The sequence below is a fragment of the Diabrotica virgifera genome, chromosome 8 (assembly GCF_917563875.1).
Source record: "Diabrotica virgifera virgifera chromosome 8, PGI_DIABVI_V3a".
Taxonomy (NCBI): Eukaryota; Metazoa; Arthropoda; class Insecta; order Coleoptera; family Chrysomelidae; genus Diabrotica; species Diabrotica virgifera.
Genome location: NC_065450.1, coordinates 7,372,709 through 7,387,687, shown reverse-complemented (window position 1 = coordinate 7,387,687; position 14,979 = coordinate 7,372,709). Strand labels below are relative to the sequence as shown.

Sequence of the window (14,979 nt, the reverse complement as noted above, 5' to 3'; positions counted from 1 at the left end):
CACGTCTTCTAAAGGTTCTGGGCGAAATATTATCACAAGCTTTTTACCAATTTTTAACTAGCTAAAGTCTAGAATTCATGTCACATGAGGTTAGTGGGGTCAATTAGAAAAAAATAAGAGATTTATACCCATCAATATGCAAGCAAGCAAGAAAATAGCTATTTTTTTCCACAAAGCTCGCATACAATCATGAATGCTCTTATTTGCTAAAAAAAAACAAAGTAAGAGTGTTACTTTCCTCCCTGCATATAACAGGACAAGTACCTGGAAATGATTGAGTATTAGAGTAAAATTAAAGGGATGTTGATACCATGGAAAAAATGCTCGGTGAGTATACGGTCAAACGTCTAACATTCCTTTGGCTCTTGGCCTTTTTTATAATATGATTGACGTCACTGGCCTAGCATCCTATAATATATCGAGATCGACAGCACAATACATTACAAAAAACAAAGGACCAACGCACGAAGTTTTTGAAGGATCTTTCTAAAGATCAACAATCTTTGTCTTGCTGTAGATACTCTTCTTCAAGTATCTCAGAGCATTTGTGGATATATTCCAATAACCGGAAGTTGCCTTGTTTGCCAAAACGAACGGAAAAAACAGCCTAAAACGAGAAAAAGTCGTGTACAGTATTCGTGTATATTGAAAAGTCACATTCTAATGTTGTGACAGTTCTCTTACGTCAAAAATTTTGACCTACGTAATATCGCTTTTGTAGTAAAAATACTATAGTATGTTTTCCACCTATGTGCGACACACATTCTTTGTCTACAACGACATGTATGTGTTGCGAAACTTCTCACTAACATTCATTTTTGTATTTTGGTTCAAATAAACTATCAGTTAAATATAAAATGTATTGATGTTTCATGACATTCATTTAAAAAAAATACAAGGTACAAATGCTTGTCGTTTATGGGGGTAGGAAAAATTTAAGCTCCCTGTTGGGAACTAAATAAAAATTTATTTGTTATATTTTGCTGGCGTAATCTAATGGATAAATGTAGAGATGTCAAAAAATTTCAAGTCTCTATCTCTAACAAAAAAAGTTATCACAATTTGAAAACTCAAAAGTTACAATTTTGTACCTATGCCGCCCGACGAAGGTTAAAAGATCCGTCTTTATCCGAGGCACGTGCTTCGTTCTCAAAACTATGTTTTTTTACAAGAAGGAATAGTTAGTCCCATGCTGAACCCTCCTTCTTTCTCATCCTGGACTTGGGACCAGGCAACGGCGGAGTTAAAAGATAAACGTACTCGCAATGATTTATTGTTTTACTCTGACGACCGGTGTCGCTCTCTAAAATTTGCAGAGCATCATCAGGTCAACATTGTATGGATTTTTTTTGTAATATTATTTTGATGTTAAGTTCATTTTACTGGTGTAGCAAAAAAGCTTTTTCATTATTCAAATGCTGAATGGATTGCATTGGCGAGTTCGTTTCCAATGAAGTAAAAATAGACGTACTCGCAATCATTTATTGTTTTACACCGATGACGGGTTTCGTTATATAAATTTTGCACAACATCATCAGGTCAACGGTTACAAGTAAACTAAATGCTTCAAATAAAAAACCAGAGTTAGAACATTGTCTGGTGTTTTGTAACATTTTTTTATGTTAAGTTCCTTATACCGGTGTAGCAAAAAAGCTAGTCTTGTATTATTCAAATGTTGAATGGTTGCATTTGTGAGTTCATTTTGAATTAAGTAAAAGATAGACGTACTCGTAATCATTTATTGTTTTACTCCGATGACTGGATTGAAATAATCGAAAAGATTGCGAGTACGTTTATCTTTTACTTCGTTAAAAATGAACTGGGATATGCAACCCATTCAACATTTAAATAATGCAAAACTAGCTTTTTTGCTACACCGACACCGGTACAATCCACTTAACATTAAAAAAATGTTACAAAAAACCACATCATCATCATCATCATCCTGCCTCAAAAGTCCACTGCTAAACATAGGCCTCCTCCCCCCAACCCCATCTATCCTGCGCCGCTCTCATCCAGTTTTTATTTACCTTTCTTAAGTCGTCAGTCCATCTTGTAGGCGGTCGACCTACGCTTCTCTTGTCTTCTCTTGGCCTTCATTCCAATAACCTCTTCGTACTACCGCCCATCTGTCATTCTGGCTATGTGTCCTGCCCATCTCCACTTCAACCTGGCTATCCTCTCAATGACGTCAGTCACCTTTGTCCTTCTCCTGATTTCTTCGTTTGTGATTTTGTCTCGCAGAGTTATTCCTAACATTGACCGCTCCATTCTTCTCTGCGTGACTCTTAGTTTGGTAGCCGAGGCTTTAGTTAAGGTAAGTGTTTCTGATCCGTACGTCAAGACCGGAGGACGCACTGATCGAATACCTTTCTCTTTAGGCATGTGGGCAACTCACTTTTAAAAAGATAAAGGCAGTTTTGTTTTTATTTGATTCAGAGTTGGACCACCATCTCCATATAGTCTATTCAGCATCCCATGCATCCTCAGTGAAGCTATGTAGTCACAACTCTGAAAGAAAAAATCCTGCCTATTTAAGGGAAACCATCGCGATGCAAGGATTACACCTCTTGAGACGCAATCCAGCGACATCTCTCGCAATGCGAGGAAGACAACGAAAAGCCTTAGATACAAAGTTTACTACTTTTTAAACAAAAAGCACTTTTCACTTTTACTTTTCATTTTTAAAAGTTTCTCTCAGTTTTACAAATGCTGCCCACCCAAGACCTATTCTTCTCTTCAGTTCATGAGTTTGGTTATCCCTGCCCATCGTAATTTCATGTCCCAGGTATTTATATCTATCTACGAGTTCTATTTCCTTCCCAACAATACTGATATTCTGGTTGGGTACGAAAGTTGTCATTATTTTTGTTTTCGAGATGTTTATATTTAAACCTACATTTTCTGTAGCCACAACGAGTTCTTGTACCATCTCTCTTGCCATACCTAGATCCTCAGCTACTATGACTATATCATCGGCGAAGCGTAAGTGGTTTAGGTATTCTCCATCTATTTTTGTTCCCTTTGTCATCCAATCCAAACTCTTGAAAGCATGTTCTAAGACCGTATTAAAAAGTTTAGGTGACATTGGGTCTCCTTGTCTAACCCCCGTTCAATTTTTATGCGATTACTGTTAGTATGTAATTTGACAGTGGCTGTTGCCTCTTAGTATATTTTGTGTAATAATTTTGTATACCTTAATCTAGCCTGCATTCTTTAAGCGCCTGTAATATTTTGCTAAGCTCAACTGTGTCAAAGGCTTTGTGAAAATCGGTAAAAACTAGAACTAGAGGTTTATTGTATTCCACTATTTTCTCTATTAGGGGGTTTTTATACTTTGTAGATGGTCATTTGTTCCGTAACTTTTTCGGAATCCTGCCTGTTCTCTTGGTTGATAAGTCTCTAACTTTCTTTCCATTCTCTTAACTATTGTTCGCGTAAATAACTTATATTAATGGCTGAGGAGGCTAATCGGTCTGTAATTCTCTAAATTGGCTTTGTCTCCGGCTTTGTGTAATCACAGTAGCGTTGTTCCAGTCTGTTGGAATATTGGCGTTGTGAAGGCAGGTATTGAAAAGTAGTTTAATTTTTTCAAGTAGTATATTTCCTTCAATTTTTAGTGCTTCTGATACTATTCCATCTTAGCCTGGGGTTCAATAATTTTTAATTTTTTTCAGAGCCTCTTTGATTTCTGATTTTGTTATATTGGAGGTTGCGTATTGTCATCTTTTTTTCTTGATTTTTATAACTCTCTGTAGAACTCTTCGACTATTGTTAATATTTCATCTCTGTTTGTAGTTTCTTTTCCAGTTCTGTTTCTTAGTTTGTTGATTTCTATTTTTCCTTTTTGTAGGCTTTTCTTCAAAACTTTCATGTTCTTATTTTGCTCTATTGCTTCTTTTGTTTTTTCTACATTGTAGTTTCTTATGTCTTTTCTTATTGCCTTTGTGATCGTCTTATTTATTTGATTAAGCGCTGCTTTGCTTGAACTGATATCACCTTTCATCTGTCGTCTTAGTTATATAAGGGTTTTAGTAGGTTGACTTAGTTTTTCATCTTTTTGGTTTGTTGGACAATATTTAGTTTCAGCCTGTTTTATTGTGGTGATTATTTGTTTATTCAATATATTAATGTCCGTTGTTGTTGTATCTTTTAATGTATCATTAATATATTTTTTGAACTCCTGAATATTAATTGGTTTTGCCCATTTCTTTGGGTGTTTCTTATTTATTATTTTGAGTCTTTCCTTTTCGATCGATATCATTATTTTAGCTCTTACTAACATGTGATCACTGCTTGTACTAAACTGGTTTAACATATTTACCTCTTGAAATAATTCTTTTTTGTTTGTTAAGAAATAGTCGATTTCGTTCCTTGTTTTTCCATCAGGACTTCCCAGGTCCATCTTCTGTGTTTTTTCTTTTTATAGAAGCTGTTCATTTGATAGATATTGTTTTCCAAAAGAAAAGTTAATAGTTGTTTGCCTCTATCATGTCCCAATGTAGGTATTTAACCTACCTTATCTTAATCTGACAATTTCGAGTTTTTTAAGGATAAATTTTTTTCGGGACCCCCTTAACGAACTCCCCTGTGTTAAGAGCCAATATATGGTAGAGGTACATCTGGAGGGTACCAGATTTCTTCCCATATGATAATATGACGCAAGGTTTCTCCCCATATGATAATCAGACGCGCTCGTGTAACTGCAAAAATTCCCGCTGAAGCTCCCCAACCATGAACATTTTCATTTAAATCTGAATTAATATTAATTAAAGGCCATGAAAATCTACTGGAAAATTTAAATAAAGCATATAAAATTAAGACAATCAATTTTGTGACCCTATTTTACTTTAAATTTTAAACAATTTAAAAGAATATTTCACACGCAATATCAAAACAATATACATTTACTTTTTATCTTGTACAGAAATATGGAAGACAACTTAAAATAGCTCCTAAAATTGAAAAGCCAAACGATTCAGCCATTATAACATCCTTATCCCAAGACATAATAGTTAAAGGTCAGTACAACAAGGTTCCATTAATGATCGGCTTTAATACTATGGAGGGAATATTATATGGAATATATCAACAAAGGGAAAAGGAACAAGGACTTAAACCAGATTATTTCAATCTCGACAAGTATGTACACCCACATATGTTGATAGGAAATGATGACCCTAAGAGGAAGCTAATTAAAGAGAAAGTCAGGAAGTTCTACTTTACTGAAAACACAGTGGAAATGGCAAATTATCTAGTAAGTATTGGAAGTATAATATAAATTACATTAAAAACAAAGTTGGTCAAAGATGGTGAAAGTGGTAAAAATAGAAGCTTGTTCAATTGAAATATATTTTTGGTCAGCTTTGGAAACATAATCACTCAACTGACGTTCTGAAATGTTAGTTATTTTTTTTGTACACGTCACACTAATCATTTCCTATCATTTTTATTTGACAATCTAGCCTAGCATATCAATCTAAGAATATCAATGACAGAGTCGGGAAAACGTTGCAATATTTACCTTTCTAAATAAAGATACGAACTGCGGAAAAATTGTGGCTACGATGGTTTTTGGTTGTTTATTAAAATTTTTAATTATTTATTTTTTTCAGATGTCCACTGATGGTACCTATACGGCCCCAGTAGTTGGAACTGCTAAACTTCATGCAAAACTTCAAACCGAACCTGTTTATTTATATTGTATGAGTCTGGATGCTGGATTAAATGTCCTTAAACGTTCCAGTGGTTTTACTCATATACCAGGTAACAAAAAATATATCCTTAGTCCATGTGGTGAGACCGCTCCCGTCTGTAAAACATTTCTAATTCGCTTTCTCTGCGGATTCATATTCAAAAATGTCCCCTTTAAACAAACCTGAAGGGAGACTGACGGAATTTTTGGGCATAAACTGTTTAAACAATTTTTTTAACAAATAAAAATATATTTTTAGGTTTTTTGGGTCATTCTAAACGAGAAAGATATCTGGTGATTTTTCTCAAAAATTGACAGTTTTCGATTTATAGGCGATGTAAAATCTAAAAAATGCGAAAATAGGCATTTTCGAGGCTTAAAACCTCATATTTAAATTAGTATTTTTAAGGGTGCCAATAAATTGGATAATAGTTTAAATATTTCTTTTCTAGATTCCGAAGAGTGATCGGGTCTAACTTCAATTTAGACCGTAGTTTTTTAATTGTTAATTATGCGTGTCCATCCGGTTATTTGCCGGAGCGGCGTGCACTATTTTCAAAAATCTCCTATTTTCCTCCGAAAAATATTTTTTCTTAGTTTTTTGGGACATTCTAAATAAAATAAGTTTCCTGACATTTTTCTCAAAAGTTAATGCTTTTAAAATTATTAGCGATTTTTTTTTTTTATTTAGCTTAAATGCCTCGACAGCTAAGGCCATTGGCATGGTACAGTTAATTTAAACAATTATTACAGATTACAAGATAACAAAAATTCTTAATAGTACAAAAAAATAACAATTAGATATTACTTAGCTATTAAACTTTATTTTATTAAATAGATTAATGTCTTTCACGAGTATTATACCCTTTATGATGTCTTCAAACGACGTCTTCATGTTGTGGTTTCTGGTGTTCATACATTTGGCAGGCGGTTCAAATATGGTTTACTGAAAGGGTTGTGTTGCACTTTGATATTATTTATTAAATTTTATTAAAGAGATTAATGTCTTTCAGGAATTGTAGCACTTTGGAGAATTCAGTTGTATCGTTTAGGATATCTTGAAGCGACGTTTTCATGTTGTGTTTTCTGGCATATCTGGTGTACATTTGGCAGTCTGTTAAAATATGGCTTACTGTAAGGGTTGTATTGCACTTTTGACATGTTGGACGTTCATTATTGGTGGACATTAAGTGTCCATGTGTCAGTCTTGTGTGACCGATTCTAAGTCTTCTTATTACCCTTGATTCGTTGCGGGTGAGGTGGTTAAGACTTGGCCGAGTAATAAGTGTAGGTTGAATTCTGTGTAAGGCTGTGTCACAGTTATCCCAACGAGTTTGCCAAGATTGTAGGATTGACTTTTTGAACTTGGATTTAAGGTCTTTGCTTATTTGGATTGTTGTTTGGGTTATTTGGCTAATAGATGAAGTAACCGCTTCTTTAGCGTGGTGATCAGCAGTTTCGTTACCGTCAAGGCCAATATGCGATGGGAGCCAGATAAGTGAGACCCTTGTTTCTTGAGCATGAAGAGATTGGTATGTATCGTGTATATTCTGAACTAGTGGATGATCAGTAAACATTGATTTTAATGAGAATATGGAGGAAAGCGAATCGGTACAAATTGCTACATTTTTGAATGATGTGGAGATGGATTTAAAGGCTTGGAGAATGCTATACAGCTCTCCCGTGTGAATACTGCATGATGAAGGCAACCGAGAGGAACTTATAAGATCTTTCAAAGTAGTAACTGCGCATCCTACACCACAAGAATTTTTGGAAGCATCAGTATAAAGTATTAAATCAAAAGATGTTCTGTCTAGTATTTCTAGAAATGCTTTCTTTATTTTATAAGAGCAGGGGGTGTGTCATGTTTGTTGTAAATGGTAAGGGATGTGTTAAATAAAGGGAGGTGTTTGGTCCAGGGAGGAGTGACTGGAGAAGGGATGGGCAGGGTGAGAGATAGGTCTGTGTTCTTTAATAGACAGCCTAGTGATATTGGAAAAGGCTCTATGACCCTTTGAGAGGGGTTGCTAATGGAGTAGTCAGGTATAGAGGTGGTAAGATGGTAAATAGGGTTAGTAGGATTACTTGACGTAGTGGAAGCATATGATAGAAGTAGATGTTGTCTTCGAAGGGAGAGAGGGGGCTCGTTACTTTCGCAATAAAGACTATCCTGCGGGCTAGAGCGAAAAGCTCCGAGGCATAGACGAAGAGCAGTATTATGAACAGAATCTAATAGCTTTAGGTCATTTTTGGAGGCAGACATGTAGATAAAGCAGCCGTAATCTATTTTGGAACGTATCAGAGATCTGTATACTGTAAGAAGTACATTCTCATGAGCACCCCAACAAAAGTGTGAAAGAGTTTTTATTAGATTCAGTTGCTTAAGGCAGTAGCCTTTAGTAGTATTTATGTGATGTTTCCAGTTTAGTCGAGAATCAAAAATCATTCCCAGAATTCTACAATTATCCACTACAGGTACGGGGTTGTTGTTGATTGAGATTAGTGGGGCAGAAGAGGTGGCTTTTCTACTGAATTTAATAATTTTAGATTTGTTTGGAGATAAGCATAATCCTAGGTCTTGAATTTTGTTTTGAAGGAGGTCAACTGAAAGCTGTAACAGTTGACAGGAGGTCTTAACGTTTTTGCCATGGCAATATATAATAAGGTCGTCGGCGTATTGAACGTATTGAACAGGCTTGGGAAAGTTATTGCATATGTCATTTATAGCAAGAATAAAAAGGGTAGGGCTAATAACAGAACCTTGAGGTACTCCGTGTCGCTGAGAACATATTCTAGAGGACTTACCATTTACAGATACTTTAAAGGATCTGGATTGTAGAAATTTTTCTATAAAGTGAAAAATATTTCCGTTAAGGTTACAATGACGTAATTTGTTTAATATGGATTTTCTAGAGATTGTATCATAGGCACTATCAATGTCAAAAATAGCTGCGACCATATCTTGTTGACCGTTGAGTGCTGTTGCTATGTGGGTTTGTAGAAGGGCAAGGTTGTCCCTAGTGGATCGATTACGTCGAAATCCGGATTGAAAATTTGAAATTTGACAATATTTTTCTAAAAACCATAGTAGTCTTTTATTAATCATTTTCTCAAGAAGTTTACAGGAAGTGTTAGTAAGAGAAATAGGACGATAAGATTTTGCTAATGAGGAGGATTGATCCTTTTTCCTTATCGGAATAATGGTAGAGTCACACCATTTCGTTGGGAATTGTTGGGAATTCCATACAAGGTTATAAAAATCTAGTAGTTTGCAAAGGGAGATATCGGAGAGGTTTTTTATGAAAATGTATGGGATTTTATCAGGACCAGCTGCATGGCTTCTACAAGAGGATAAGGCTAATTTTAGTTCATGTAGGGTAAAAGGTTCATTTACATATATGATATCAAGAGGGTCAATAGAATTATTTGTAAGGGGAGGGACAAGAGAGGAATTGGATGTACAACAGGAATTTTTATTTTTAAATTTTTCTTCAAAGTGAAGGGCGAAAGCGTTTGAAATTGATTGGCTATCACAGATGACTTTGTCGTCTATGATAAGATTAGGAACCTTATTACTAGATTTGCGACCCTGTATATGTTTTATTTGGTTCCAGGCCTGACTAGGGCAGGTGTGGATTGTTAAGGTTGAGACGTAATTTTGCCAGGAAGTTTTTTTGCTTTGTTTTATGATATATTTGGCTTTGGCTTTAAGTTTTTTGTGGAGTATAAGATTGGCCGGGGTGTTATTGTGGCGCAATTTGTTTAGAGCCGATTTGGATTTGCGGACAGCTTCATCGCATGCTGAATTCCACCAAGGGACTGTTTTGCGGGTGAAAGATGATGTTTTTTTACCAACATACTTGTTAGCCGTTGTAATTATACAGTCAGTTATTTGTTTAAGAGCGATGTTTGCGTCTGTATGGAAAGTTTGAGTAGAGAGGATGTTTTCCGTTTCAATTGTGTATCTTGGCCAGTCAGCAAATTTTAGATTCCAGTAATTGCGGATAGGATGTTCCTGATTAGAGAATGAAGATATTATGATGGGAAAATGATTACTGTCGTGCAGATCATCGCAAGTGTTCCAGGAAAGAAAGGGTGCTGATTTAGGGTCGCATATGGTAAGATCTATAGCGGAAAAGGTATTGGATGATAAGTTAAAGTGAGTGTGTGAGGACGTATTTAAAAGACAAGAACCAGACACACTTAAAACGTTTTCAACAATTTTACCTCTTCCAAATGTACGAATGGAGCCCCACATGGCGTTATGAGCATTAAAGTCGCCAGTAAGTATGAAAGGTTGTGGAAGCTGAAAGATTAGATCAACTAATTCTTCTTCTTTTAATTTATAGTCTGGAGGAATATATAAACTACATATAGTGAGTTTGGTTGGACACCAAGCAGTTATTGCTACCGCTTCGAGATTAGTGGTAAGAGGTAGAAGAGAGGAGTATATATCACTTGAGGCAAATATCGATGCACCGCCACTAGCTCTAGAACAGTTAGTACGAATGCGATGATACCCTTCAAAATTTTTAAGTCTACCACAGTGATTTTGTTTAAAATTAGTCTCTTGAAAACAGATAAATTCAGGATTGTGGATTGTAATAAGTTTTTGTATTCTTTCTATGCGAGGATAGAATCCATCGCAGTTCCATTGGAGAATGGTGAACGTTATATTAAAAAAGAAGGTTAATGTAAGGACGAGTCAGTAGAGTAGCATTCGTCAGTAGTAGGATCTCCAGAGAATGTGTAAGAGTCGGGGTCTAGTTTGTATTTAATTTTGTTCTGAAGACGAGTTAGACGATTTTTTAAGGAACGTTCATTGGAAGCATTATATAGCTTATTTAAATCTTGTAGAAGAGAGGGAATGTCTGTAATAAATTTGTATGCTTCCGCTAAAGGGTCAGAGTTACCGAAAGTATTTTCAAGAAAGGCAATTAGCTGCGTCTCATGAAGGGAGAATGAGGTGTCAGCTTTAGCATATAAATTTTGAATGGTAGAGCGAGTTATATCACTTATTATTTGATTTCCATGTTCTTTTGACTTAGATTTTTTGGTTTTCTTTTTAGGTTGTTGATGAATAATTTGATATGTATTGGTTTCAGAGTGATCTCGATTATTTGGATCGGAAAGATTTTCTGGTAAGCTAGGGGTTGGAGTTTCTAGACGGCTATCGTTGGAGTGAGGTCTTTTGTCACCGGGTTCCGGTGATTGTGTAGATATAGACGTGACGGGAAGGTTCTGAGAGTCGTCAGTAAAATTTTGAACATTGTTGGCACGTTCAGTATGAGAAATGTGAGAGATATGATCAATAGTTTTTTCATTCGGTTGAGAGGAAATAGGATTGGATATGTTGGGGCAGGAGTCGGCAGTGTGATTTGGCTGTTTACAAAGGAAGCATTCCAATTTATCTGTTGATATAAATATTCTTTGTGGGATATTTTCATGAACAATTAGAACCGACGTTTGAAGGGAAAAGTCTTCTCGTTCCGGAATTATATAAGTTACCCTTCGGAAGCTCATAATGTGTGCATATTCATCGTCAGTTGTACCACATCTGACATGAGTGAGAGGTGTAATAGTCTTTAATCCAAGATCAGAGAGAGCTTTTTCGATAACAGCATGTGGGATAGAAGGGCTAACATTAGACACTAAAATTCTTTTTGATGGGGATACAAGTCTGCGAATAGGGATAATTTAAGAGTTAATTGAAATATTTTGAGTGGTTTTTAATAGATTATCTACTTGCTCAGAAGAAGATAAATATATACAAATACGACCATAGGCAACGCGTGATGCAAAATGGATATTTTTGGGTGTAACAATTGTGCCGATTGCCTTAATGTAATCAAAAATGACAGTGTTGGGAGCGGAGGGCATTATGATAGCTTGGTCACGGGAAGGAGTAGTGGGTGGAGGAGCTTTTGTGAGAGTAGCAGCTGCATAAGATCGTTGATTTTTGTTTTTAGATGGAGATGGGTTTTGAGGTGGTAGAAAAGAAGTAGATTGAGATTCATTTTTGGAGGTTAAATCAGAGGTGACGTGAGATTGATTAGACATATTGCGATTCTGGATGCCAAAATCGCAACACTTGAAAATAAAATAAAAATAAAGGTAATAAATTTACAGATATTATACCAATATCTGCTCAACAAAAAGTCTACTTACTGATTTCCTAGTTGTTAATTACCATACACTAATCACCACTTTAACAAAAACATGTCCCATTTGAATTTAAATAAAACACGTCTATTTGCAAAGACGGCCAACTCGTGAATGTATTAGCGATTTAAAATCCGAAAAATGACAAAAAAAAACACATTTTCGCATTTTAAATCGCTTATAACTTTAGAACTAGTAACTTTCGAGAAAAATGTCAGGAAACTTATTTTATTTAGAATATCCCAAAGAATCTAGAAAATATATTTTTCGAAGGAAAATAGGAGATTTTTGAAAATAGTGCGCGCCGCACCGGCAAAAAACCGGATGGACACGCATAAATAACAATTAAAAAACTACGGTCTAAATTGAAGTTAGACCCGATAACTCTTCGGAATCTTGAAAAGGAACGTTCAAACTTTAATCCAAGTTATTGGCACCCTTAAAAATACTAATTTAAATATGAGTTTTTAAGCCTCGAAAATGCGTATTTTCGCATTTTTTAGATTTTAAATCGCCTGTAACTCGAAAACTGTCAATTTTTGAGAAAAATCACAAGATACCTTTCTTGTTTAGAATGACCCAAGAAACTTAAAAATATATTTTTGGAGCAATAAAAGGTGATCTTGTGTATTTGTTTAAAAAAATTTTTTAAACGATTTCTGCCCAAAAATTCCGCCCGGTAGCCTTGAAATTTGTTTAAAGGGGACATTTTTAAATAGGAATCCACAAAGAAACCGAATTAAAAATGTTTTTCAGACGGAAGCGGTCTCACCACAGGGACTACCTTAGCTGTTCGCAAATCTCTTGGGTTCTGCGCAACTGCTCCAATCGATAGCGCATGCGTTCCTCTACTTATAAACCGCCACCGATTGGAGCCCTGAGGCGGACTCGCTCCGTTGTATGGTTCGAGAGCGCAAACGTATCCACTATGTGGAGCAGTTTCAGGAGCGCGAAGCGCGAATAGTGTATGCGTGCCTTAATATAGTGCTCGCCAAAAAGCCCCTTCACTCCACGTACAGTCGGAAAAATGAAAGAATACCCATGAACGAACATATAAAACACGCTGTATTTTCCTGTCACAGTGTCACACAAAACATTGGCCAGCGCAAGTATATGTAATAATTATTGTTACATGTACTTGCACTGGACAATTTTCTTTGTGACACGGTGACAGGAAAATACAGCTTGTTTTATATGTTCGTTCATGGGTATTCTTTCATTTTTCCGGCTGTATATTTGAACGGTTATGCTTATAATAGCCAAATTTTGAGGTAGGATATAAACTGACGTGGGCTTCACAAATAGTCATAACAGGTGACGTAATAATGACAGTCGACGTTACGAGACTTTGTAACCGATAATGTTAAATAAGTTTAATAAGTTTATATAACAAATTTTCCTTAGAATTTGTCCCTCTATCTGTTTGTGGAGTTATGTTTATTAAAGTATTTTTCACCCCCGAAAAGGGGGTGGCATCCACCCCCAGGGTAAAAGCGCAAGTTGGCACTATTAAATTCACCCTTTATTATCGAGCTATCGTCTAACCATTTACCAATTTTCGTGAAAATCGATGAAGGTTGACTGAAATCGAAGGTGATAGTTGATTTTTCCCTTCACTGACGGCACTATGGAAAAGACATTGCAATTCAATAATCGAAATGCGCATATTTTGCAAGCTCATAAATTAGTAAATATATGTAGTCGCAAAATAATTAATTTGTTTAATTTTAAGTACAATTCTCTCTTAATCTGGGAAACTGGGGAGGTTTTCTTGCAAAGGGGTTGTAACTCAATAATCGAAATGAGAGTATTTTGAAAGTTTATTCTTAGAATTTATACGCTATACGAATTATATCCTCGATACGATATATTTTAATTTTTCTCGACATTTTCCTCTTGAGTTGAATCAATTAAAGTGTTGTTCTAGGGTTAAGGGGATAAGCTCAAAAATCTAAACTATTTCACTTCGAAAGCTCATAAATAACTCGCAATTTCGCCGCAAAGATCAATTCAATATCTCTATTTTCAAGTAGTGGGAGGGGTGTGCGTCAGCCCCCACAAAAATATTAAATTTCTGCCCAGTGTAAAGAGCCCAAAATTTTTAATCTACGGTATATGAAATTTCATAAACAGCTCGTAATTTAGCACTACTTATATTTTAATCTATAAGGTGGGAGGCCAGCTCAACAGGGGTGAATTATAAAGAAGTTTTCCGCGTATAAACAATTATTATCGGATAGGCGTCACAGTTTTTCTCTAGAAAATTTAGAAAAATATTTAATATATAGTTTTAACTTTAACAACAATATAATAAAGAATGATGATGATGATGATGAATATAAATAATACATGAATATAATGATGTAGAAATTGCAATAAATATTTTTGTGGCTAGCATAAAATAAATTAAATACTTTCAATACAAAGATTACTGCGTTTTTTAATTATATCCGTTAAACACATAAAAGCATATTTTAGTGCATATTTCAACTGTTTTTTGTGCATATTTCCATGCATATTTTAGGGTTTTTTAAGTGCATATTTCCCGAGCTCTAGTAATAAGTAATTAATAAATACTAAAACTGTACACGTAGTATCGCATTTAATCAATAAAGATTTAAGAAGCAGTTCTTATACTAAGTGTTCAAAATGTGCAACTTCCTGAAAGGAATGCATTGTCGTACACGTTGAAATGTGTCGGGGTAATTGCCCTATATTCTTCAACAATTATTATTCATCATCATCATTCAATCTTCGCTTGGCCACTGCTGGACATAGATCTCCCTCATATTTTTCCATCTATTTCGATATTGTGCCTCTTGCATCCAGTTCCTATGACAACGTTTTAGATCATCAGCCCAACGTGTTGGTGGACGACCTCCGCTTCGGTAGGCATCATGTCTTGGTCTCTATTCCAGTATTCACTTTTTCCATCTATTATCTGTCATTCGACAAAACAATTATCAGTTGTTTCAAAATATCGATACTTTCGGGTGCTGTAGCGTAAACTTTAAATTTAAAGTAACCAAAGGAATAAATCTAATGATGCGAAGTCCACTGACCGAGCTTGTTATTCCATCTTAACCTTCTCGTCCAATTCATCCACCACGATATTCGTCATC

The 14,979-nt window shown here is 35.4% G+C and overlaps 1 protein-coding gene across 2 annotated transcripts in view; it reads left to right on the top strand.

Annotated features, from left to right (window-relative positions):
• Positions 1–14,979, top strand: part of LOC126890655 (esterase B1-like) — a 68,269-nt gene that overhangs the window by 49,644 nt on the left and 3,646 nt on the right. For both annotated transcript variants that reach the window (XM_050659773.1, XM_050659772.1), the window contains exons 4-5: positions 4,928–5,257; positions 5,616–5,766. In XM_050659773.1, coding sequence (XP_050515730.1) covers positions 4,928–5,257; positions 5,616–5,766 — 481 coding nt within the window. The remainder of the gene's footprint in view (positions 1–4,927; positions 5,258–5,615; positions 5,767–14,979) is intronic.